General features: G+C 47.1%; 1 protein-coding gene across 3 annotated transcripts; it reads left to right on the top strand.

The window, feature by feature from the left end:
* Positions 1 to 3,210: 3,210 nt before the first annotated feature.
* Positions 3,211 to 26,487, top strand: TRIM25 (tripartite motif containing 25). Of its 3 annotated transcripts, none has more exons than XM_077834433.1 (10): positions 3,211 to 3,975; positions 8,538 to 8,633; positions 12,472 to 12,705; positions 13,369 to 13,525; positions 15,085 to 15,120; positions 15,811 to 15,894; positions 16,760 to 16,825; positions 17,612 to 17,638; positions 19,410 to 19,484; positions 21,271 to 26,487. In XM_077834433.1, exons 1-10 carry the CDS (start codon positions 3,373 to 3,375, stop codon positions 21,798 to 21,800), a joined length of 1,908 nt encoding a protein of 635 aa, XP_077690559.1. In that variant the 5' UTR covers positions 3,211 to 3,372; the 3' UTR covers positions 21,801 to 26,487. The 3 variants fall into 3 exon arrangements, with proteins under 3 accessions (XP_077690559.1, XP_077690560.1, XP_077690561.1); XM_077834434.1 differs by having other exon boundaries at positions 15,088 to 15,120; XM_077834435.1 differs by lacking the exon at positions 15,085 to 15,120.
* The last annotated feature ends 202 nt before the right edge of the window (positions 26,488 to 26,689 follow it).

Raw genomic sequence — 26,689 nt, forward strand, 5'->3', positions numbered from 1 at the left:
GCATAAGCTTTTGTGAGCTACAGCTCACTGCATCCGATGAAGTGAGCTGTAGCTCACGAAAGCTTATGCTCAAATAAATTTGTTAGTCTCTAAGGTGCCACAAGTACTCTTTTTCTTTTTGCAGATACAGACTAACACAGCTGCTACTCTCAAACCAAAAATATAGTGCTTGACTCAAGGAGTAGGGGAAGTTCTTCATCTATTCTTAGACTATGCTAGTCAGTTTGCTCATTTCTCACATGAAGAGCTATTAGGAATTTATAAGTGGCACCCTTCCTTTTGAGTCAGCACTGAACCAGTCCCAGCATGGAGCTAGAGCAGTGGTTCCCAAACTTGTTCCGCCGCTTGTGTAGGGAAAGCCCTTGGTGGACCGGGCCGGTTTGTTTACTTGCCGTGTCCGCAGGTTCGGCCTATTGCGGCTCCCAGTGGCCGTGGTTCGCTGCTCCAGGCCAATGGGAGCCGCTGGAAGCAGCGTGGGCTGAGGGACATACTGGCCACTGCTTCCAGCAGCTCCCGTTGGCCTGGAGTAGCGAGCTGCGATCGGCCAAACCTCCGGACGCAGCAGGTAAACAAAACCAGCCTGGCCCGGCAGGGGCTTTCCCTGCACAAGTGGCGGAACAAGTTTGGGAACCCCTGAGCTAGAGGATTATATGAGGGGAGGGGAGATTTCTAAAGTTTTATAATGGAGGACCTGACCATGGTGGTTAAAGATCCCATGCCACCTTTTGCAAATATAGGTATTGTTACTCTCTTTCAAATTCTAACCTTGGTAATAACACTGCCTCATGCGCTTTTGACTGCATAGATGCAGTATTGCCAAGTCGTGACATTTTATCACAAGGATCACAATATTTGGCATTTTTTTTAAGCCCTAGACTCTGCAGTCAAGTGAATACACCAGAATCTAAGGGTTTTTTAAAAAGTAAGTTTCTAGTCCGCACGGTTATGGATATAGTTTTGAAAATGGGACCGTAAAGATGCAAATGCCAGAAGGCAAATAAAAATAGTCCAAATGTGTTATTTTTTTTAAATCTCACAATCTGTAAATCAATCTCATGATTTCTGAGGGCTGACTTATGATTTCTGAATGCTTGGGGTTGGCAATGCTGTGCATGATTCTAATCCTAAATTGTTGTGCAGTATTCCTTTTCTCTGTCGTACAGCTGCTGTTTCCCACTGCAGAGGTGACTCCTACATACTCAGACCAGTATTGTAAGCCCTAGTTAAGGAATGTTTATAAAATGCTTAGAGATTCTTGAATGGAAGTGCAAAGTATTATTACTATTTCGTTACTATTTCTGTTTTATTTTATTACACAGACAATTACGCAGGTGTAGAAAATGGACAGCATCCAAATATAATCAGAAAAAAATAAAAGTGAACTTCATTATTGGCCATTTATTTGTACTGTGCTGTTCATCCTAATCAAACTTATTTTTTCCACCTATGAAATGGTTTAGCATAATAAAAGAATAAGGATAAATACTGAAATGAGATTTAAAAAAATCACAGCATTGCAGCAAGCAGATAAATGATTCAACAACTGTGAATTTCAAGCAACATAGTCATGAGTAAGGCTGTGTGTCTGTCACGGATCCTGTGACTTTCCGTGACCTCTGTGACTTCTGCAGCAGCCCTACTGGTTCAGGGGCTGCCTGAGCTGCGCAGCCCCTGGGCCAGCAGCAGTTTGGGTGCGGGAAGGGGCTCAGGGCTGGGACAGGGGGTTGGGCTATGGGGAAGGGGGAGGTTATCTGGGGGGGAGTCCCTGCCTCCTACTGGCATGTCCCTGCAGCTCCTAGGCGGAAGGGCCAGGGGGGCTCTGCGTGCTGCCTGCGCCCACAGGTGCCGCCCCTGCAGCTCCCATTGGCGGTGGTTCCCGGCCAATGGGAGCTGTGCCTGCAGAGCTAGCGCTTGTGGCGGGAGCAGCGCACGGAGCTCCCTGGCTGCCCCTCTCCCTAGGAGCCACAGGGACATGCCGGTCAGAGCCAGGTAGGGAGCCTGCTAGCCCTGCCAATCTGACCCCCTCCCCAGCACCAGCAGAGGTCCCAGGCCACACACTGCCGCTTGCCTCCCCCCAGTACCAGCAGGGGCTACAGGCCACCTCCCAGCACCCACAGTGCCCCTGGCCCAGGTTTTAGTTAGGGGTATATAGTACAGTAAAAGTCATGGACAGGTCACAGGCTGTGAATTTTTGTTTACTGCCCATGACCTGTTCATGACTTTTATTAAAAATACCCATGACTAAAATGTAGCCTTAGTCATGAGCTATTTAGGGGGCCGATCCTGCAGTCAGATCCATGGGGTGGACCGTTGAACCTTTATGGAGTCTCAGTGGCTTCATCTGATTGCAGCATTGTGGACTTGAATATTAGTGGCCAAGTAGGGTTATTTTGGCAGGATACTAGTAATACTATGCTGGTCTAGACAGTAAATCTGAGCCTTACTGTGGGTCTGGTTAATGTGAGTGTAGCGTGACTTTTAGGTCATATATGGCAATAGCATGGGATATAAAAATACATATTTGCCTTTCTGGTCTGTATTTTGAATCAACATAACCTTGTTTTATTTAGTAACTGAGCTACTGGACTGTCTTTAAAGACATCCGGGGTAGCAACAGGAAATACTGATTTTTTCAAAAATTGCATCAATGCATTGACCATTTTGACCTGAAGGTGAAAGAACTATTTAAAAATAAAACAAATGTAAGATATATATCGAACGAGTACTTCACAATAAAACGTGTGAAAAAATCATGTTGCAATTTTTTTTTTTAAATATTGCAAATTCCTGTTGCTTTTGTAGATCTTCCAGGCGATTTGCCGTCTTTTTAAAGGGGCTGCCAAGCTCATTCTCAACGGTGCACGAGTGGCTCTGCATGTTGTGTGACGGGGCGCGGACAGGCAAACGCCTTGCAACTTTATATGGCCTTTTCCTGCTTTGCAGGTCTTGCACTCCGGAGCAGTTTTGTTTGAGTGTCACGCCGCCCAAGCTCAAAAGGGGCGAGAGTGCAGCGGAGAGGAAGGGCAATACATGGCAGGAAACCTCTTCCCGGCGGCACTTGCATCTGAACTAAGCCCCAGCGGCTCCCTGCCCCCGAGAGCTGTGGCCGGGGGTGGCATCGGTTTGCTTGGGAAAATTGCCGCCTGGGGGTGGGGGAGGGATCTGCTCGAGAGCCTGGCTCTGCGCTGAACTTTCCCCCTCCACGCGATTTCCAGGAACCGCCACCCCGCTGCTCTCCGAGAGTTTCACTTTCCCGCCCCAGGCCCGCCTCTCCCGCTGCCTGCGGAGCGGGTGCCCTGGGTGACTGAGCATGCTCGGTGCACCCCAAAGCGCACAGCCCTGGCCGGAGCAGTTTCCGACCCTCCACCGGCCATGGCGGAGCTAGTGCGGGCGCCGTCCGTGCCCTCCCTGGCCGGGCTGGAAGAGGAGCTCACCTGCTCCATCTGCCTGAGCCTCTTCGAGAGCCCGGTCACCACGCCCTGCGGCCACAACTTCTGCGGGCCCTGCCTGGACGTCACCTGGAGCGGCCTCCTGGCGGGCTTCAGCTGCCCGCAGTGCCGGGCCAGCTTCCCGCGCCGGCCGGAGCTGCAGAAAAACACGGTGCTGTGCCGGGTGGTGGAGCAGTTCCAGAGCGCCCAGCCCGCGGGCCCGGCCGAGGAGAAGAAGGGCTGGGACGGGAGCCGCTCCGAGGTGGCCTGCGACAGCTGCCTGGAGGCCGCGGCGGCCAAGACCTGCCTCACCTGCATGGCCTCCTTCTGCCTGGAGCACCTGCGGCCGCACCAGGAGAGCCCGGCCTTCCGCGACCACCCGCTGTGCCCGCCCCTGCGCGACCTGCAGCGGAGGAAGTGCCAGGAGCACAACAAGCTGCTGGAGTTCTTCTGCCGGGAGCACGCCAGCTGCATCTGCTGCGTCTGCCTGGTCAGCCACCGGACCTGCCTCACCGGCCCGGTGCCGCAGGCCAAGGCGGAGAAGGAGGTGAGGAGGGCGAGGGGCCCGTGCCGGGGGTGGGGGGTGCGCGGACCGGCGCTGGCCCGGGCACTAGGCTGGGGTGGCGCCGCTGTCATCTGACCTCTTCCCGCCCCCTGGCCGTCCACAGCTATGGCCGCCAACCTTCCGGCCGCCGGGATCGCTTTTTGAATGGGAGGGTCCGCCCCCGCCCTTCCCCGAGGCCCCCGCTTCCTCCATCCGCAGCCTCTCCTTCGCTCCCTCACTGTCACCGGGCAGGGGCTCTCAGTGTGGGAGGGGGCTCTGGGCTCAGCCTGGGGCAGGAGGGGTGCCAGCTCTGGGAGGGAGTTTGGGTGCAGGAGAGGGCTCCGGGCTGGGGCAGAGTGTTGGGGGGCAGCAGGGGGTGTGGGGTGCTGGCTCTGAGAGGAGGGTCAGGTCTGGGGCAGAGTGTTGGGGGCAGCAGGGTGCTGGCTCTGAGAGGAGGGTCCGGGCTGGGGCAGAGTGTTGGGGGGCAGCAGGGGGCGTGGGGTGCTGGCTCTGAGAGGAGGGTCAGGTCTGGGGCAGAGTGTTGGGGGCAGCAGGGTGCTGGCTCTGAGAGGAGGGTCAGGGCTGGGGCAGAGTGTTGGGGGGCAGCAGGGGGCGTGGGGTGCTGGCTCTGAGAGGAGGGTCCGGGCTGGGGCAGAGTGTTGGGGGGCAGCAGGGGGTGTGGGGTGCTGGCTCCAGGAGGGGGTTGGGGTGCAGGTTCCCATCGGGCAGCACTTACCTTGGGTGGCTCCCAGTCGGCGGCACAGCAAGGCTAAGGCAGGCTCCCTGCCTGCTCCGCGGGGCCCCATGCTGCACCCAGAAGGAGCCGACATGCCCTGGGGGGTGGGGCGGGCATGAGGCTCTGCCCGCTGCCCCTCTCTGCAAGTACTGCCCCTGCAGCTCTCATTGGCCAAAGCTCCCCATTCCTGGCCAATGGGAGCTGGGGGGGGCGGTGCTTGCGGGCAGGAGCAGCGTGCGGAGGGGAGACCCCTGCCCCCAGGGCTGCGCTGGCCGCTTCCGGGAGCGGCATGGGGCCGGGGCAGGCAGGGAGCCACGCTGCACTGCTGGAGATCCTCTAGGATCAACCAGGAGATCCTCTAGGATTGACTGGTTGGTGACCACTGGTCTACAGTGTGTCTCAACCTGTTTGATAGCAGGGACCGGTTTGCTGTCTTCCTAAACTGTGTTAGGGAGATCTCAGGGACTGAGGCCAGTCCACGGTCCGGTCATTGAGAAACATAGTCTTAGAACAGCAGTTCTCAGCCAGGGGTCTGGGGCCCCCTGGGGGACCACGAGCAGGGTTCGGGGTCGGGGAGGGCGCTGCCAAGCAGGGCAGGCATTAGACTCGCTGGGGCCCAGGGCAGAAAGTCGAAGCCCCGCCGTGTGGGGCAGAAGCCCGGGGCCCCTGAGTCCCACCACCGGGAGCTGAAGTTGAAGCCTGAACAACTTAGTGGTTTGGGGGCCCGGGCACTTGCCCTGCTTGCTACCCCCTGACGCTGGCCCTGGCTTTTATATGCAGGAAAGCCGTTGTTTTGGCACAGGAGGGCCATGGAATTTTCATAGCATGGGACGGGGGGGGGCTCAGAAAGAAAAAGGATGAGACCCCCTGTCTTAGAAGATGCCCCTTGCACCCTTCTCAAGATCCTGGACGGCTGCCCCTACTACTGCTGAGGCGGCCTTAGGAGCAGCAGTCTGGGGTGGTAGTTAGGGAATTGCGGGCCCCAAAAGTGCCATCAGGACCATAGACCAGGTTAGTTTATAACAAAAAGACAGGCTCTGAAGGTCAGTTCCACTGCCTGTGAAATCTTTTTCTCTTCCTCTTTTAAGAGAACATTTTATGACATACCACGATACAGACCAGATTTTGGAGCCACTTGGGCACAAAAGGGAGTTTTCTGTGCATGAATCAGCTGGATAGTCATCTAGGCGTGGACTATTAAGGCCTTTTTTTTTTTTTTTTAAACTGTTCTGGGGGACATAGTGCTGCTTTAGAACTTGGCACAGGATGCCCCAGTCTGATATTCTCCGGTGCCAAAGATGCCCAAGGTGGGCAGTCTGACCTCAGGCTTATAGGGAGTTATGTTAATATTTTTTAGCCAAGACTAGTGACTCTTTTTGAGTTGTAATAAGGGCTTTTTTTTGGAGAGGGAAAGGGCAGGAGGAAGCCAGATGTGAGCTGTGTGCAATGAGGTGGTGGTCTCAGGCTCATTCCTAGGTTGCCCATCTTATAACATCACCCGCAGACTTAGCATGAATTAGTACTGGCGTTGGACTGGCTGGGGGACAGGCCAAAGGAGTGAATAGGTAAGGGAAGTGGTTGCAATGGGGAAATGTTCTTTAATGGCTAAAGCAGACCTCCGTCTCCAGAGCAGCTAGGTCTGTCCTTGCTGTTGCTGTTGCATATACTTGTTGGGTAGCCACTCTGACTCTTTCCTGGGGGGAAATATCTTTCACAGTGACTGCCCTCTTTGTAATTTTCTTTAAACTGCTTTTCAGAGGAAAGAGGGGAAAGATAAACAAAAGATTTATAGCTGACGGTGTGGAAAGAAGTCAATATCAGAGGAGCCATGTACCTCAAACTATCACAGCTATTGCACATCCAGAAAGCCAGTTCACCTACTCTTTAAAATCCCTGGGGTGAAATCCTGGGCCCAATAAGCTCTCTCAGACTTTAGTCATGGACATCAAAGGGGTCAGCATTTTACCCCAGGATTGGGCCCATTGTAGTAAGCACCACGCACAGTTGTAAATGTGTTTGCAGGATTGGAAACTTAGCCCTGATGCCCATTGAAACCAATGGAAGGGTTTCCCAGGTATTTCAATGGACACAGGCCTTAGGCCCCTGATCCTGCAGTCCTACACAGCTAAAGCCCCACCAATGTCAGCGTGAGATTTGCTGGCGTAGGATTGAATGCTTGAGCCTTACAGTGGCTTTCAGGTTCATGTTTGCTTGTTTTGGGGGAGCTATTGCAGACCTTGCCAACATCCATGGTGGCTTAGCCTTTGTCACATGGGGACGCAGCGGAGTAGTGAAGTTCCATTGTTTTTATCACCATTGTACTGTGTGTACTAAGGCTGCCTACAATGATTCGATTGCAGATCCACAAACTCTTGCATCATGCAGAGATGCCTGTGGGGCTTCAGTGGGGCTCTGAGTGGGCCTGCACAGATAGGATGGGGGAGGGGTGTCTGTGGACTCCGTTCTGACCACAGGTGCACACCTGCAGCTTTTGAACCCGTTGACAACAGTCCAGTGAATTATGAAGAACTTGTGCCAGTGGTGAGCTCTTAATTCTTCAGATTTACAGCCATTAGAGCTAGTCAGATCTAGATAGAGGGCCTGAGCAAGTAAGGAGCTGAGCACCTTCCGCTCCCTGTGACTTAAAAGGGAGTGGGTGCTCCGAGGTTCACAGAAATGGGTCCTAAATATTCTTCAAGTGGCGGAATCTGTGTGTAGTAGACCAGGAAAGTAGCCTTCGCAAGGTGGTTTTAAGAGGGATGAAAGTGTGAGGAGTTGAGGAATCACATAGCTTATTAAGGGCCCAGTCTTACAAGCCTTTGTGCTTAAGACGTCCATTGATTTCCATGTGAGATGTTCAAGCTCTGCAATTTAGGTTCTAGCCATAAACATGTTTATGCACAAACACCTCTGTGACTCCCAGGCATAGCTAGTGTGATGTTGAGGCCCAGTGGGCCACTGGAGTGGAAGTCAGCACAACCTGGGTTCTATTCTTGGCTCTGCCACTGGCCTGCTGAGTGACCTTGGGCACGTCGCTTCACCTTTGTTGCTCAAATTTACTCTCTGTAAAATGAGGAGAACGACACTTGCCTCCTTTTGCTTCAGCCTTTTAAGAACTTCAGCTGAAAAGTCTTCTGCACAGGCTGGGTGGTGGTGGTCGAAGAAACATGCTTTGGCTGGGAAATCTGATGGTGAAAACAAATGTGCTTCCCCAGGTAGCTCAATTTGAACCATTAGTGAGACGTATTGAATTCGTATAACAAACCTTTCTCATCCTGCCCAAACTGTATTGCTGTGTGTGTGTACAAAGTAGAACCTAAACACGGTTGGGCAGGGCTTCTTAGCAACACACTGGAGAGAAACTGAGCCAAGATAATAGAACATTGGGTAGGCCAATCTGAAGGCCTATTTTTTGGATCTGGGGTACCTATTTAGGGTGGAGTTAGGTTAAAACTATGTTAAGGTTCATTCTTAAACCCACAAGAGCCAGGAAGGCTGCTGTGATAAGAGTGCTCTGACAGAGGTGCTGTGATAGGAGTACTGCCTTGGTAGACTCATGTCATTATTACAGGACTGCGTGTGCGTCACAACTCGGAAAAGATGGTGCTGCATCAGTGGTGCTTGCTCACCGTCCCAACTGTGTACAGAGATTGTCTTTATTTGTTTGTACAGTTAAGGAACAATGGATTTAAAAAAAAAATCCAGTGTTGGTGATAAAGGTTGATTAAAACTAACCTTTTAATTTGCTTTTCACTATTTATATGGTGCATATTGGGAAGAGGTGCAGTATCCACGCTTTTAATTTGGGGTCTGATCTGTTTTGTTGCAGTCACAGCTAAAGAACAGACTGACGGAGCTGTATAGTCAGAGTGAAAAAGCTTCTCTGGCACTGGATGAAGTGAGGGTGCTGCAAAGACAAACCAGTGTAAGTGGATAGCCCTTGTTTAAAAATGGCTCTTGTTCTGCTATTGAGGTTATGCTAGCCACTGGGATCCTTGCTTCTTGTATTTGGCTCCTGATAAGGTGCTGTAATACTCAGATAAGAATGACTTTTAAGCGAACACCCTGTGACGTACCAGGGTACAATCCAGAGTAATGAGCAGCTGTGTCACCCCTGCCCTGCAACCTTGGGTGCCTTATAATACCTTCCTGAAGGAGCTCCCACCTGGGATACAGGAACACCTCACTTAATGTTGTAGTTATGTTCCTGAAAAATGCAACTTTAAGTGAAACGATGTTAAGCGAATCCAATTTCCACATAAGACTTAATGTAAATGTGGGGGTTAGGTTCCAGGGAATTTTTTTTCACCAGACAAAAGACTATATTATATATATATCTATATACACACACCATATAAGTTTTAAACAAATGATTTAATACTGGTACAGAGCGATGATGATTGTGAAGCTTGGTTGAGGTGGAGGAGTCAGAGGGTGGGATATTTCCCAGGGAATGCCTTCCTGCTAAATGATGAACTAGCAATTGGCTGAGCCCCCAAGGGTTAACTCTCACTCTCAACAAGGCAGCAGGAAAGGAGGGAGGGCAGACAGAGACAGAGGCACACCCTGTTTGTGTTTGAGAGAGAGATGCGCATTTCCCCTTTAAGTATGAAGAGTGGGGTCAGAAGTACACTGCCTTGTTAATTAGATCAGCAAGCTGAGACCAGACTGCAGCTGCTGCTTAAGGCAGCAGCTCCCTCCCTCCATGTGTCCCCTCAGTTCTATGGAAGATGGGGTAAGCGGGGTGCAGGAGCAGGGAGACACCCTGACATTAGCCCCCCTCTTTGTCCCTTCCCCCCCCCACAGCAAGCAGGAGTCTCAGGAAGCAGCTCCAAGGCAGAGGGCAGGAGCAGCACATGGCAGTGGGGGGAGGGACAGCTGAACTGCCAGCAGTTGATAGCCTGCTGGGTGACTGCTGCACAGGGAACTTAGGGGGAGCTGACAGGGGGGCTGCCGGTCCACCCTGGTTCCAACCACCCACCAGCTCGCTGCAACGGGCTGCTCTTCCTGCAAGCAGTGGACAAATCAGGTGGCTGCCAGACGAGCATGTTCCCTAATTGATCAGCAATGTAACAAGGTTAACCAGGCCGACTTTAAGTGAGGAGTTCCTGTGCTCACAAACAGCCTTCCAGCATGCAAGCCACACCCTGAATGTCTGTGCAACTGCAGCCTGGCAGCCTCGTTTGGGTTACACGCTGGCTGGCTCTCACCAGCCTTATAGTGCAGGGTGACCACCTTTCCCCCCACCCCGAGATGTATGTTCCGTGCTGCCCAGCCCTCTCCTTGACAATACAACTTATATAAAGTCTCCTTGTCTGTAATAGAAATAATGTGCACACAGTTGACACCCCAAATGGAGTTTCCCACACACTTCCATTTAAACACACTGGATTAGATAAAACAAGTTTATTAATTATAAAGAGAGATTTCAAATGGGTACAAGTAATGAGGCATAGAAGTCAGAAACGGTTACAAGAAAAATAAAGATAAACTGCAACTGGTGCCTAATTTAACAAACTTTGTTAAATTCAAAGTGAAGTTTTCTCACGACATGCTTTCAGGAGTCCATCGGCTACTTACTTCATTATTCACGTGCATTGAATGGATGTGGGGGAGGGGTTGGGGTGTTTGTTCCTCCTTTTTATAGTCTCAGTCAGGAGACACAGTCTATGTGGAAGAATATTCCCTGCTGGGTTTTTTCCACCTGTTGAACTTCCTTTGTCTCCCCTTCCTGCTTCATAACTCCGGTTACTGCTTAAATGCAAATTAAGCAGAACGCACATTACTTTTTTTAGGATAGACCTGTTTGCCAAATTTTGCATGGTAGGGCTGTGGTTTGGAATGTGTATTAATAATATCATACAAGGAAGTATTATAACTTCGCATACAGTGTTGCCACACACATTTTATCAGGACAATGTTGACAAGCAAATTTGAGTTTTTTCAAGTGATTCCTTACAAGACAAAAATAATTACAATGGTGTGGACATGGACATTCTGTCACATATAGGGTGACCAGACAGCAAGTGTGAAAAATCGGGACAGGGGGTGGGGGGTACTAGGCGCCTATATAAGAAAAAGCCCCAAATATCGACTGCCCCTATAAAATAGGGACATCTGGTCACCCTAGTCACATACCCATATAAGTAGTATTTTGACAGGAAGTGTACAGAAGGCATTGTAATCATCTGACTAAGAATGGCCTATGTTTACATGGTAATCCCCGTTGGTACTAACAATGGAGTTAGAACCCACTGAAAAGCATGAGCCTGTACAGCTTGAGCTAAAGGAATAAGAACCTGGTCCAAGCCCACTGAAGTCAGTGGGAGTCTGCTCCCTAAAGAGGGAGGATAATCCAGTGATTAGGGTGCTAGCCTGGGATTTGGAAGACACAGGTTCAGTTCCATGCTCCACCTCCAGACTCTTCTCTGTGATGTTTGGCATGTCAGTCAGGGCTTGTCTACGTGAGGACACTCAGGAAAACTAATCCAGATTAACTAAAGGTGTGAATTAAAAGTGGATTAGTTAAACTGCATTAAGCCCGTGCATGGACATGCTTCAGAACTGAAAGGGGCCTTAATTTGGTTTACCTTAGATTGCTACAGATGCTAGCTAAGGGATCAGATGCGTTGTCCTTCTTTATTGCAGACTAGTCACTAGAAGGGGACAAAGAACCACATTCAGCCCATAATGAATCCCTCTTGGGGAAAGCGAGGGTAACCAGCTGGCACTCTTTGGGGTGAGAGCACGCTTTGTGCAATCTCACTGCCAAACTGACTGGAGACTGTTTAAACTCCTCCACCTTTCTCTCCCCCCTACCAGTAAGCAGGCGTGTGCATGGCACTGCCCTCTGAACGTGGCGCTTCCGTGAGCTGTGCTGACTGCCTGATATTGTCATCTCTGCTGTACAAAGGAGCAGGGGCTTCTTGAGAGTGTGCATGCCCATGTAACCTCATGGGAGCGGCATAACTGAAAATGGTCACCTGGAGGCTCCTGCTGCTGACTCTGATGTCATGGGGAGCTGAATTTCTGTGGCCTTCTGATGCTAGGGATGAGCTTCACCCAGCTGGCGTAAGGGGAGAGGAAGTGTAACCTGTTCTAACTCCATATGGACCTTTGTCGCCCTCTAATAGCTGGACCACATACGAAGATCTGAGTCTGCTACTGTCTCCAAGCTAATGCATCTGGTCTCTTAGCTCGTGCTGTTAAATCCAGAGGTCCCAAACTCAATCCATGCTGATGACCAATGGGCTATTACATGCAAATACCCTGATGGGTCAGAGACATCACACTCAGCTCCTCCCTTCCGAATAATAACTTTGCACCCCCATTGGGCCAGTCTGTCTTGGGGAATCTGGAAGTGCTTTGCAGATGTTAGTTAATGATGCCTCACAAAACCCCCGTGAGACGAGAGTTGTTATAATCCTTATCAAAATGGGTGGTCTAAAGCACAGAGGTGTTTTGACTTCCCCAAGGAAACAGACCTTGAAGTCTTGATTTGCAATTCTCCTTTTAACCACAAGATGGCACAATCTGCCTTGTTTCTTGCCTAACACTGAGTGATTTTTGGGGCGAGGGTGGGGATGGGCTCTGTTTCTGCTCCCTTTGAAGTGAATAGGAGATTTGCCATTGATGTGGGGGGAAGGATAAGGCCCTTTGAGGGGCTGCTGTGGGGAAATGGAATGAAGGCAGAGATATTTCACTCAAGGCTTTACCCCACAAGTAGCCACTTTGAAACCAATGTTAATATGTTGGTGATTTAGGAGACAGCTGCCCGAAAGATGGATTTGCTCAGAAGTGAGTTCTTGGAAATTAAAGCTTTAATAGAAGAAGAAGAAAACCAGGCAATGAAGAAGGTTGAAGAAGAGGAAAAGCGAGTCTGTGATAAGTTTGATTATGTCCATAACGTCCTGGGAAAGAAGAAAAATGAAATTCAGGTCATCAGGGACCAGATTGAAATGACACTGACTGAAGATGATGACATTACATTTTTAAAGGTGAGTGCTGATGTTTGACTTTATGTTTGAGCTCAGAAAGAGACTTCTGCAGGAGCCCTGCTCTGACTTTTTATCAATCTGTTGTCTGTACATAAAAAGAGATTTTTCTATAAAGATTATATTAATAATTTGTGATGTGACTTGGCTTTATAAAAGGCATAGAAATGTGTCCACTGAGTTAACTGTCCTGTGAGTATTCTAGGCAGTGATATTATTTGCCTATTGAATCACTGGTTAGGATTGTTATTCCTGTTGTTGTCTGCATAATCATTTTCTCCCTTTTTATAGGCAAATTATCCTCCAGTTTATCTTTCTTTTCTCCCAGCCTTTAGCCACAGTTGCCCCCTCCTGGTTGGGTCAGTTAACCAGAGAAGTAGTCGTGGTGTAAGTGAAGTTCACTGCTATGACAGTATCTACAGTAGCTTTTCCTCTGTTTTCAGATATCATATGAGAAAATAATCCATGTAGGGTACTTTTTATTGAATTTTGCCATGACTGATTAGTGTTCGAATATAACCTCCCTTCCCCCCAATAAATCAACACACATAAGAAGAAATAATGCAGAAGTAAAATAATTTAAACCAGTTATGACATTCCAGACTCAAATTTTTCTATGCAGTGACTTATCCCTGACTTCATGAGCTCTTCCATATCTTATTACAGAAAGCAGCGAAACTGCGACAGACTTCAACCAAAGATGTTTTCATCCCCAGAATCGATCTGGACCAAAACTTGATACACACCATTTATCAAGGTGCCTTTTCCCTTAAAGAAATAGTGAAACGAACGGTGAATCAACCTCAGGAGAAGAAAATGGAAGGTATGATCATTTCAGAGAGAATTACCACTGTGGGTCCTTGTTTTATTGTTTAGAGATCAAATAGTATAACCCCTTAAATTTAAAATATTCAGAAGCAGACTTTTCTGGCTTGTCACAATTTTGTATATGGATGTTTTAAAACTGTTGGTCAATTGAGCTGTTTTGTAAAGTAATGAAACCCTCCCTCTCAAAATAGAAATACTACAAGTTAAATACTCAGGGTGGTTAGGAAAGAGAACTGATTTAGGTGTGTTTTTGTTTAAAGCTTGTCAACAGGACTAAACAGTGGTACGCTTTATTTACATTTGGATAAACTTATAAGTGTCTTGATACTTTCCCACTGATTTTTGCTTTGACAGTACTCTCATAAAAAGCTATATTATCATCAAGAAGTAGACTGTGATAAATAAAGAAATTAGTCTTGTATCTCGGCTTATGAGGAGAAATTCACCAAGAGAATTAAAAATATGGGAAGAAATGGAATGACACTTTTTTCCTGTATATCTATAGGCGGGTTTATCTGTGTTCCTAGCACATTGGGCTTTCCCTCATCTGTTCAGCTATTGCAGCCTTGGCATAGAACGTTGTTTACCTTCCATACTCCTCTGCGTTGTAGAGTTCTGTTGTAGAGAGCAGAAAGTTGGTTGTTTGATACGTGATCTTTGGCTGGGGAAGTAGGGCTGGGTTGAAATCATGGAGCCAAGAGTAAAATGGTGAATGTGAAATATATGTTAGTGAATTTTATAGCACTGATCGAAGGCTGGGTTATCCCCATTAAGCTTTCTAGTTTATTGGCTCCATGTCTGCAAGTCAGACCTGCTGGATGGGACAGATATCCCTCTTATCAAATCAAAAGTGTTAAGCTGTACTTTTTGTCTGAAATTAAGTACATTCTTGAAGTGTGACAGGGTGTCAGGTTTTATACCCTCTTTGTAGACGTGCAGAGTTATTCTGCTGACTCACCTTGGTAGCCAGCCTGGGCATGGCTCTTCAACTTCAAGTTCAGTCATATAAAAGTGACTGTCACTCAGAAGAAAAAGAAAAAAAATCTAGAGGGAGTAAGTGTTTGTGGGATCAGACTTTTGTTAGTAAGTACAGTCTAGCTGCATGGGTCAGCTATATACCTAAGGATAAAGGCAAATCTCAGAATGGGGGTGATTTTTGAACTATAGACCACTGTAGGAAACTGGTGGACTTCTCTATAACTAAAAATCCATCTAGTTTAAGTGGTCTGAACCTCTAAAATAAGATGCTTAAACTGGGTTTAAGTGCCTGTTTTAGGGGTTTGTGCCATTTCAAAAAAAAGTAGACTTTTTTAAAATCCATGTAGTTTAAACTGATGCACTTCTCCAATGTAGGCAAGGCCTATGCACTGTGCTGGAAAGTGAAGGGTGATCTGGCTTGTTTACAAAGTGTCTGAAGAGGCCACGCTATCTTCATCACATCTAGAGCCAGGTCTTTTGTTGCTGCACACAACCTAGTGGGATTGTAAGGGTTGCTAATAAAGATCAATATGTATCTGAAACAGTTGTACTTACTGATACAAATATCCGTAACAGCAGGTGGACAGTCCAGACCAAGTGTGGAGGAGAAGGGTAAGTTCACCACGCCCTGTCCTCCTTTCTCCCCTGCTTCTATCTTTTTCACTCCTTCCCTGGCTGTTTTTAAATGTGTTTTTATTAAACAGTTACAAAGTACTGGTACTGATCACTGTACCTGACTCTCAGGCAAGACCAAGCTTTTTTTGTTGTACCTTGTATCAGATGTAGGAAGACGACAACATTGTAATGAGCTTATCTTTATAAACTTGTGCATTGTGGTTCATCAGTATTACAGTAGACTGGGAGCTGCATTGTGCTCGGTGCTGTGCATGCAATGAGAGAGAGTCCTTGCTGCAAACAGCTTATATTGTAATAGAGAAAGGGGAAAAAGCTAGAGACTCTGTGAAGTCGACTAGTGCCTTTCCTGTTGCCAGGTTCTGAGACCTTACAGTGATGTCTGGCAGCATAAAGCTCTAAGAAAGATAGAAACCGCTATTACCCTATTTTTACAGATGCAGAAAGATGAAGTGTTTGTGGAGTCGGGATCTTAACTTAGCCCCATTAAGCTGAGCAGGAGTCTTTACAGGAGCGGGGCTTTAATTGAACTCCCAGCTCTGCCACAAATGTGGGCAGAGATCTCCTGAGTACCAGCCAGATATCTTAACCCCAAGACTATCCTTCCTCTCGTTGTAGCTTGTTACAGCAATACAGCTGTAAAATATGGTGTGTGTGATTTCATTGCAGCAAATCCACAGTGGAAACCTAAGGCTTTTCAAATAAACACTTCAAATAAACTCTCGGCATCTGGAAGAAAAGCTGTGGGATCACGTAAGTTAACAATGTGGCCATCAAAACCTAAATGCTACTCATACAATTTTCCCTCTAGCAGTCAATGCAACAGTATCCTCTAGAGCAAATAGATGATTACTAAGGGGCACCGTCAACTTGAAAACCACATCTCTGTCTGAAAACATTTTTTGAACAGCAAGCTTCGCCAAGAAGACTAGAACTGACAGCTCAGAGAAATTATTCCCCCAGCCCTCAGTTTGGTTAGATTGTACACCCCAGTGATGTCAGCTGTACAGTGCATGTGGCCGATTGTTGCGTGTCTTGTCTCTTGTGCTTGTGTGGTGGCATCCCTCCCAACAGGGCAGTGCCCAGCACTGGGAAGTTCATGCCCCTCCTCTTTCTTAGGCGCCGCCAGAGGGCGTGTACCTGTAACGGCTGCCGCAAAAGGCAGGCAAGCGCACTGAAAGGCGGACCCAAGCAGGGTTGGTTTGTTGCTCCTGCACCCACCCAAAAGGCTCCCTCCTTCCGTTGATGCTGGTTTATAATCCAGGGCCCTGGTCCTGTGAGGTGCAGAGTTCTTTCTGCAAGGTGCAAACCCAGTGGGAGCTGAGAACATCTGGTTGAGTGCCTAGTGAGGGCTAACCAAGCAAATTGCACATGGTGTGGTGGCTTGCTGGTCTGTAGCTCAGGTTCTGCTATGTGTGTCCATGCAGGTGGAAAGGCTAAGCAAACCTCTCCTTGGCCTTTGAGCTCTCTGCCTGCTAGTGCAGCTATTCCACTGTAACGGTGCAAGGAACCGAAGTCTCGATTAAGCTGCCCATAAATGTCTGTTCCTCCACTGTTGTTGCATGTGATGCGTCCTGCTTTATAAGCTTGCTCATGTTCTCTCTTCTCCCTTCACAAGAAGCTCCAAAAATAGGTAAAGCCCCTCAGAAGCCTCAGTCGGAGTCGAGTGAGGATGCAGACACGAGTAAGTGATGGATTGTTCATTGTTCTTGTTGATCTTGCTCATGTTTATGCTCCTGGGGCCCAATCCTGCCAGGTGCTGAAGCCAAGGAGGGGAGGGAAGGCAGATGAGATTATCTATGGGTCCCAATGCAAGGTACCAAGAAAGTGCCCTAGGTAAGCACTTTTGAACTGATGTTTCTTACCTTGACGTTTTTCAGTCTGATTTGGCAAGGTCTCCTCCATTCCATTGGCTTAAAAAAACAATCACCTCATGAAGAAATGACCTACGTATAATATAGAGCTATTAATCTGTAGCTAGAGCTCTTGAAGAAGGCAAAACAAACATATAGCAACTAGCTATCTTGGATGTAGACACAAGCAGTGTTGCACGGGTCTTACATTAGCTGTGCAGTAGTGGTTTAAAAACCACTGGCTTGACCCTGAAGTGCTTGACACTTAGATCTTCCATTGGTTTCAACGGGAGCTCTGTGCCTAGAGCACCTGCAGAATCAGGCCCTATATTGTCAGAGTTAAACTGACTGGTAGTGTATGTGTCAGCCTGTTGGAGAAGTAAGCAACCAAGTACACTCTGTGGGTGTGTATGTGTAGTAATTAATTTCCAGCCTGAAAAAGTCTGTGCTGCTCTGCAATGTGCCAGCACTTCAGCTGCTGTTAACTGCAGGAATTCCACAGGCTTCAGCAGAGCTGTACCAGCTGCAGTGTTGTTCTTATGTGTCAGTGGATGTCGTTTTTAAATGTTAGTACACCCGGCCTTGCACTGAGTAACAGAGACCTTTTATTTTTTCAGGGGATAAAAAAAAACCTGCCAAATCTGGTAAGTGCAGAACTTCAAGAGACTTTTACTCCAAAAAGCAAAGCAAAACATAGTACTTAAAATGCAAAGTGGAGGATGGCTGACTTCAGTGTGCTGGAGGCAAGTGGAAACGAGCGCTTAGCTTGCGAAGGCTCCTCATGTCTCTTCAGGACAGAGGTGTCTGGCCGTGTCAATTTAACTCACAAAATTGTGTGTGAGAATGGTCCTCTGTGGGAAGTCAGTGGGGACTGGACCCCAGACTCCTCTCACCAAAAGCCTGGTCTCTAGTGCTTGAGCCCAAGGACGAAGTCCTCTAGCTGGTCTCTGTAGAAAAGTCATTAACCTCTTCTGTGGACGAGCCACTAGGGAGGATCCAAGACCCCCACTGTGGTAATGTGAACTGCATGTGGAAGATACGTAATTGTCAAGTTTGGGTTAATAGAGGCTCTGGAATGGAAGTGCAGGGGTGACACAGGGCAGCCTTGGGCTGCATTTGGCTAAGCTGTGAGGAAATTACTCCCGGGGGAATTCTGTGCCAAAAAATTTAAAATTCTGCCTGTTATATTGTAAAATTCTGCATATTTTATTTGTCAAATAAACACAATATAATCAACCCCCCACAGTTCAGTCCTCCCTCAGTTCAGTCCTCCAGCCATCATCACCACCCCATCAGTTCAGTCCCGCTAACCCCATCGACCCCCTGCTCTCAGTTCATCCTCCCAGTCCTTACCCCATCTGCTCAGAACCTACCATCAGTACAGACCCTCACCCCATCAGCCCCCACCCTCCTCACTTCAGCCCCTGCTCCTTAGAGTTCTTCACTCTCCCCAGGCCTGAGGAGCCCCCAGCGAGAGCCCCAGCCATACCTGGGGCTGACAGCGGGAGCATTTTGGTAGAAATCATAAATTCAGTGTGGGGAAAAAGAAAAAATTCTGCAGGGAACATTAGTTCTCTGCAAATTCTGCAGAGTGCAGTGGTGCAGAATTCCAGCAGGAGTAGGAAATGCACACAGTGCCTGAGAACAGCTGCATCAAAGTCCCTGGAAAAACTCCCCCAGATGTAGGCCTGTATTTCCTGCAAGGGGAAAGGTGTCCTCCATCCTGATTTCTCTCATGGGTGTCGAGGGTGCTGAGGGCTTTGCGGGAGGTGCTGTCCACCTGCAAGATTGGGCCCATGATGACTAGCTCAGTCAGGTTGCAAGTCCCCCTCTCACGCATGACTTGCTGAACGCTTCGAGGAAAAAGTAGCTAAAAGTATAAGATGGGGAACTGGGTGACACAGGGGACTTGGCAATAAGATGTGAAGCCGCTTAACCTCTGTCACAGTTTCAAATCTGGCCAAGGTCAGTCGTGGCCTGTGTGAAATAAGTTAGTGAGCAGTCCACACCCAGAACCTTTATCACAGCAGCCACCAGGGGCTGGCTCTACAGAGACACACGAAAATGTAAACTCAGCCTGCAGTTTGCCTTTCCCCCCTGAGCTGGTCCCTGCAGAAAAGGGTAATGACTGTTAGTGGGTCAGGGCAGGGGCTGCCTGGCTGGCATGTTCCATATTGTACCTGTTCTGTGGCGAACAGAACTCACTCTAGTAATACGCTCTTTAATACAACCACTGGGATTTCTCCAGGCTGTTCCATGTGCAGAGGGGTTCTGGTTTTCTGTTAATCTGAGATTCATAGATTTAGCTTTAGGACAATATTGGATTACATTTAAAGAAACTGTATGAACTCTGCGTGTTCCCCAATGACAAATTAAGTGACATGCTATTGTTGTCTCTCTCTTGCATAAATTCAGCACCAAACACTGCGAATCCAGGTGCAACATCCCTTGAAAGCTTTTTAACAAAATCGAGAGAGGAGCTTCTGGAGTGTAAGTAACCTGACGTGTTACATTTTAAAAATGACTGACTCTTCTTATGATCATGTTAGACTTCACTGGTATTATGTGAGTCACTTCTTTCTGGATCTTCATGTTGCTATGGCTTTATTAATGTACTGAAATTGCTGGTTAACTGATATATATGAGGGGAGTTACTAGAAAAAGGGTAAGGCTGTTAACTACTAAAATACTGGACCTGTTGCCAGAGTAGGTCAAATTCACTGCTAGCATAGGTGTGACACTAAGTTTAATTGAGGTCCACCCACGTATGGCCCTGCTGGTTTGGGATCACTGTTCCAAATGAGTTTGTTGGGACACGGTATAAAAATTCAGCCCCGCAGGTGGGGTTCATTGAAAGTTAATGGTGTTTAGGCGCCAAAGGCATTTTTAAAAATTAGTGTTAGGTTCCTAAAAGAAGGGAGGCTTCAGAGTGGAAGATAGTAATTGCAATGGTGAATCGGACCCATGGCCCATCTAGTTCAGTATCTTGTCTGCGGCAGTGGCCAGCACCAGATGCTTCAGAAGAAAGCCCACGGTGGGTAGATATGGGATCATTCCCCCACCCCAGGAAGGTCTCATCCTGACCCCTAAGAGTTGTGGATTGCTTTCGAGACCCAGAGTGTGAGGCTCTCTCCCTTCCAGTACTCTCTGCTAGCGCTAATGGTTAGGACTCTGGTGATCTCCCTACAGCTACGCCGTGTTGGCGGCATTCTGGAATGCTGCTTGTTGCCTCGCTTGCCCTCTGGCACTCCACTTGTGCTTATGGCCTGGGGTTCTCATGCCAGTTGAAGCCGGGCATGTTGCAGAGCTCTGTCTTGGTAGGGGTGGTCACCTCCAAGCAGGGGTGTAGGTTGATGATGCCATATGCCTTTCAGTGCCACATCGATAACCCCTGCGCTGCCAGAGTACCAGGGCCGTGCTGTCAGTTCCCTTGGGATACAGCGGGAAGGGATCCTTTCACTCTCCTCCGCCACCCTGAAATCACCCCTGCCACAGAGCAGCAGTCGACCCACTCCACAACCACGGCCGTTGTCTCAGGGCTACAGGCGCCACCACGGGTCCTGGCCTGGGCGCCCAGCCTGCTGGAGGAATGACTGTTGGTGCAGCGTAGTGATGGATCAGCAGGCGCTGCCTTCACCCCGTCCCCATGTACTGATCCAGGTGGCAGACCCTGACTGCAGGCATCTTGCTCAACACCCACACTTCCCTCTTTCTGTGCACCAGTTCTGCTGGATCAGAGCCAAAGAGTAGTGGATGCAGGGTTAATTCCCTGGAGGCCGCACTTCTTATGGTGATTGGTGGGGTGGGGGGTGTAACCCGGTCAAAATGACCTTGAGGATATATGGTTTAGTGGGATGGGTTGTGTTTTTAATCTGTCTTTATTAGTTAATACATCGCTAGCTCATTCACTTTATATGTGGCAGTGATCGGACTGTGTGTAACACTATGTCTGAGTTAGGGGATCATGTGGCCAGAGAGCACTGAGGTAAACATATGTGTGTGTGTGCGAATCTCAAACTGCTACCTTTCCTCTCCTTCCCAGCCTGGCCGCACTGCAGTGGCCATACCTGTCTCCCCACCCGGAGGGGAAAGTGTGTTGCATGGCACTAGCTGCCGCGCTGAAAAGGGGAAGCTAGTGGAGAGTAAGCAGTGGGACCAGTAACTGTTCCATCCCTTCGCTCCCCCGCTCTTTGTACATACACACACACGAACATGCCTGTCCGTGCACCCCCACCTTGCCTTAGTATTTATAATGTATCGATGGGTTTTTCCGTAGATGCTGCTAAAATCACGCTGGATTTCAACACCGCTCATAACAAAGTGCTGTTATCAGACAGAAACACCAAGATGTCGGTCTCTGAAATACCCCAGAAGTATAACCCCCACCCTCAGCGCTTCACCTACTGTTCCCAAGTGCTGGGCTTCCAGTGCTTCAAGAGGGGCATCCACTACTGGGAAGTGGAACTGCAACGGAATAACTTCTGCGGCATCGGCATCTGCTACGGGAGCATGGAGAGGGAAGGGGCGGACAGCCGCCTGGGGAGGAACAGCAACTCCTGGTGCATTGAGTGGTTTAATTCAAAAATTTCAGCCTGGCATAACGATCTCGAGAAATGTCTGCCCAACACCAAGGCCACCAAGATTGGTGTGCTGCTCAATTATGAGGGAGGCTTCGTTATTTTCCTGGGTGTTGGCGAGAAACATAACCTGATCTACAAATTTAGAGCGCAGTTCACTGAAGCGCTCTATCCTGCTTTCTGGGTGTTTTCCAGTGGCACTATCCTTTCGCTGTGCCAGCTGAAATAATAGGCTGTCACACCTGAATCTGTTTGCTCAGGGTATTTACATCTGCTCGCTCCCTCTCTGTCTTTCAGGGATTCACTATGGTAGTTCTAGCTTGCTCATTTAATTCAAAGCACATACGTTCTTGCTTTTAGCTTGCTGGATGGCTTTTTCTGGTGGCTTTCTGCTTATCCAAAACCACTAGACTGCAGTCCTGCAAGTACTGGGAAGTTACTGGTTAGAAAAGCAAGATCTACAGAGTGGATTTAGTGCTCTGGTTTGACATGTGTGAAGAAAGGTGGCTTTTACTGCACATGAATGTAAAGGAGAGCGAGAACTTTTCTCCATCTCAAAGAAGATTTTACCTGTGAATATTTCCAGTTTTATAACTTACAAAAATAAGGTCCCAAAGGGCAGAACAGGAATTCTATTTTTAAATCTCCTAAATTGTAATAAATAAGGCACCTAGTTTTTATAGCAATATTAAAGAAGAGGGACGCAACAGCTCCACTGTTCCTTTTTCTACAGAGGGAGACCCAGATTTTTGCCACACAATGCATCAAATGAGTCTCGGGTCTATCCGCACCAATATCACTCTGTTTGGGCAGGAGGTTTAACTGGCTGTAATATGCAGTTTGGGGGCTGGTGCATCCCATTCTTCCCATCTGAATTCCTAAATCCATCGGTGGAGCACTGACGACCGTGAAAACTCTCGGAGGTTTTCCCTGCAATCACTAGATAGCAAAGGTGGTTCAAGCAAAAGTCTTTAAAAGAACCCGATTTCTTCTTTTAAAAGAGAAATGATGACTATGAGACGAAATCAAATGATTTTCATGGCTAAACACAAGGGTCAGATCCAATTACCACCGATGTCAGTGGGAGTTTGATTCTGTCCCAAATGTAGGAATTTTTTTTTTTTTCTGAAAAAGCCCAGCAGCGTCCTCTACCTCTCTTGCTCTATCCCGTCACTAGTTTTAGAGGTTGATTTTTGCTGTCTGATTTCCTGTTGCTCAGGCAGTCGTCTATAGGCAAGAGACCGGCCTTGCACAGGTATCGGGGGGCCTTTTGAAATGGTTAAACCTATGGAAGATACTTCCTACACGTGGTTTGTCTAACACCATTGCAGATGGGTGTGGGTTGAATTAAATAAATACACGTCTTTAGCGCTGAATGGTAAAAGCCAACATGGGGTAGCATGTTGGAATAGAAGACCAGAAACTTTTAAAGGAAAGTAGCAAGTGACCGTGATATAACCAAGAACCATGTATCGAAGCCAAGTGTCTTCAGAAAGAAGCCCTGCAGAAATTCCTCTGTAGTAGCTAGGGTTAAGAAGTTACTGATTTATCACTTGTGTATCTGAATTGTCTTGAAGAAAGCTTTGATGGGATGGAACAACTCAAATTCTGAACATTTGCGGGGTATTAAAGATCGGAAAGGTGAGCAGCACCACAAATTGCTCCTGCCGTAGAGATCAAGGTGCTTTTCAATGCCACCATTGAAAAAAAATAAAATCCCTGTTTGAAATGAACAGAATTTAAAAAAACACATCTAGTTTTTTAGGTAATCTAAAGGGTCTGTTTGCTATGCCTTTTGGAATGAAGCATCCAGTCTCACATAATGTATCAGGGTGCTTTACTTCTTCACATTATGAATCTCTACAATACCTCCTTACATTTTGAGGAGGTTGTGGGAAGAAGTGGAGAAAAATATCTTGGGCTTGCCTAATAGTATTAATGTTCTGCTCATTCACCGCAGGGTCAGAGAAGTTTCTCTTTCGAAGTATGGCATTCCCTGAGTACCAAGTCTTTGTGCCATTTGGCCATGATACTGAGATCATTACAGTGGCTTCCAAAAGTCTGAAAACTGCCTTAGGGCAAAATTGAAGCATCGTTCTGAGCGATGTGTCCCCTTTGGCATTGAATCTGCATGTGGGCTGGCGAATCTTCTAAACTAGCAACATGTTGCAAAGGATGATAGAAGGAGAATATGTTTCTGGGAATGCATTTTTTTATTCTCCTGATGCATTGTTTTTACTTTGTGCTGTGACATGGGTTTACTTTGGAACCTGTATAGCAATTGCTCCTTCCAGGCATTGTCTGCGGTATAGGAGACCTTTGCTGTAGTTCATAACTATAAAACCCTCTGAAACTGGAGAAACAACTAGGGGACGCAGCTAAAGGTTGGAGATCTGAATGTCTTGTGCTGATAAGTAGGAGTCATTGAGAGGCTTTCCTTGCTAGATCTCGGTCCTCAGACCAGTCCATAAAGAACTGGGAAGATGCTGAAATTGACCATATTTATTGACATGTAAAGCTCTTCATAATGGAACTTTGTATGTCCTGTGAAATATAATGCAAAGCCACTGCAGACACTATAGGATTAGAGAGGAGACAGTATTCACAAGAGTTTTGGTGGCAGAATTTTACAAGGGCTGAAGTTTCTGAAGTGCTTTAGCAAAGCAAAGTATTGCAGCATTCCAGCCTGGATGTTTAACATCAACGTCAACTGTCTAGTCATTCAGAGACACCAGATATCAAAAATATAATAATATTCCTTTGGTCAAAAAGGGATTTAGTTAAGGAACTAGTATGACCTCAGCGCTGGATCACAGTGGGGTTATTTGGAATAGCTGTAGTATTGAAATATAGAATGGGCCAGTTCATCTTTCCAAAACCAGTTCAGCAGGAAAGCAATCTGGAATGCAGGACAAAAACACTTAAAATAGCTTAGAGAGCAGGAGCTGATGCTGAGCTGATCAGAGACAGGAACTCACTGACTGTGTAGAACTCCTCACAGGAAGGATCATAGACAACATGAGCGTGAACAACGAGGAAGAAACCAGTGCAGTGCTGGACAAAGTTGGAAACCAAGTAATTGACAGGACAAAGACAGAGCTTTATGATGTTATCCAGTGTGACTGCCAAGAAGAAAAAGATGCTTTGATGGGACAAAAGACCCTTGATGTATGGCCCATCAAGAACACGCACGGGGGGACTCATTGGAAAGTGGGTCTCACTGCTTTCCATGTGCTGGGTTCCCCCACCTTCCGACTAAGGTGATCTCAGTCTTGTTGAAATATTCAGGAGCTCTGGGGTCTTATTCCCCATAATGAATCCTGCTTATTGCTCAGGAGAGCTTTGGATTTTTCCTCCATAAGAAATGGGCAGTTGACACTTCCTTAAAAGAGTCCTACCTTGTATTCATTGTAGGTGCTCATTGGTCTCTTTCCCTCCCTAAAGAGTCCTCCTTTCTATTGAGGAATTCTAGGATTTTTATGGGATCTGGGATCTTTTCCTTGTGTGAAGTCCTGCAGAGATTTCAGGTGCTCTGGACTTTTATCCACATAAGTGGTTCTAGTTTTTACTCATCGTCTGGGAGGTGCATGCTCTCCAATAAAGAGTCTTAACTAGTATTCAGGCATTTTGGATTCCCTTTCACATAAGGAAGCCTACCAAGTTTTCTGATGTGCTGGAATGTTGTTCCCCACTGAAGAGTTTAAAATACTCCCGGTGGACAGTCCCTCTAAGGATCTCTGCTTTTGGATGCATGAGTATTCTCTAGGCCTGTCTGCCCATCCTGCAATGCACCAGAGCAGTAAAGGGCCACTTTGGAGTAATCTTGGGAAAGGTTGTGCTTTGTGGTAGCAACTTGCGTATTCCTGTGCTGCCCATGGCTGTCAGCAGTGGGAGTCCAATTCTTGTAGTCCGTGCTCTTTGACAGAGATCCACAAAATGAAGACCATAGTTTGGGGATTGTTGCACTACTGTATGATATGGAATATGTGTCATGGATTAGCGGGGGTGGACAAACAGTTGTATTGGTAACTTTTATTTTCAGGCTAGCTGCAAGACACGTGGTTGAGATGTCTATACTATTCTTATAAAATCAAATGAGAAACACTTAACAGTTTCTTGCAAATACAGCCAATTAAGTTATAGTGTTTAGTGCTTAGCTTGATACACTTGCACTACATTAGATGGAATATCTGTTGTAAAACAGTTGATGGTAGACGTAGCATAATAAATGTGATCAATTGTTTTCAATGCAATCTCAAGATGATGCAGCTAAAACCTCATAGGTAGAGTTTTTTTCCTCTTCCAATAATGGTATAAAAATAGTATCTTTTTCATCAGTTTTAATACTGACAATAGATATAGTCATCCAGTGGATTAGTTCTGTCCATAAGAAAAGTCCTTTTAAACTTAATTTTCTAGGAATTCACTCTGGAAGAAAGGTGACCCAAAAAGCCAGGAGCATTTTGGGGAGTGGGAAGTGTGCAAAAATGTAACGAGTGGAAGGACACAAATATTCAAAATGCTTGAATCACTAGATCATTCTTTCTGTAATTTCTCTGCATGTGAAATTGGTTAACAAAAAATCTTGTTGCTAAGAAAAATAACAATTATAATGAGTTTTATTGAATGCATCTTTGTTTAAAATTGTCTACAGTAACTAGGATAGTCCTGAGAGCCAGTTGATACTTATTGTGCTCTCGCTTTTAACGCTTCTATGTAGTGATGCATCAATAACACCTACAGTCTGTCTCATCAAGGAAGCCTGTAGCCATGTATTTGGGAGGTCTATCGTGTTGTTGGGACTAATGATGTAAAAGTTGCATGGTGTGATGAATCTAATATCTGTTATGATCTTTTATTGATTCTGCAGCTGAGTGAAAGTTTTGTGAATTCAATAAAGTTTGATTGTCATGAAATGACGTATTTAGTGATTTAAACTGAAGAGGCCTTGCTTCCTATAAATGTGGACTATATAATCCACAAATAAACAGTACTTGGGGTGTCTTATAACTGATTAAGTGATTGGAGTATTGTGGGGAAGGGAGGGACAAACCATGTTGTACAATTTTTATATAGAGCCTTTCTAAAAAGTACCCAAGCACTTCACGAACTATACAG

Source organism: Eretmochelys imbricata, chromosome 14, assembly GCF_965152235.1.
Source record: "Eretmochelys imbricata isolate rEreImb1 chromosome 14, rEreImb1.hap1, whole genome shotgun sequence".
Classification (NCBI taxonomy): Eukaryota; Metazoa; Chordata; order Testudines; family Cheloniidae; genus Eretmochelys; species Eretmochelys imbricata.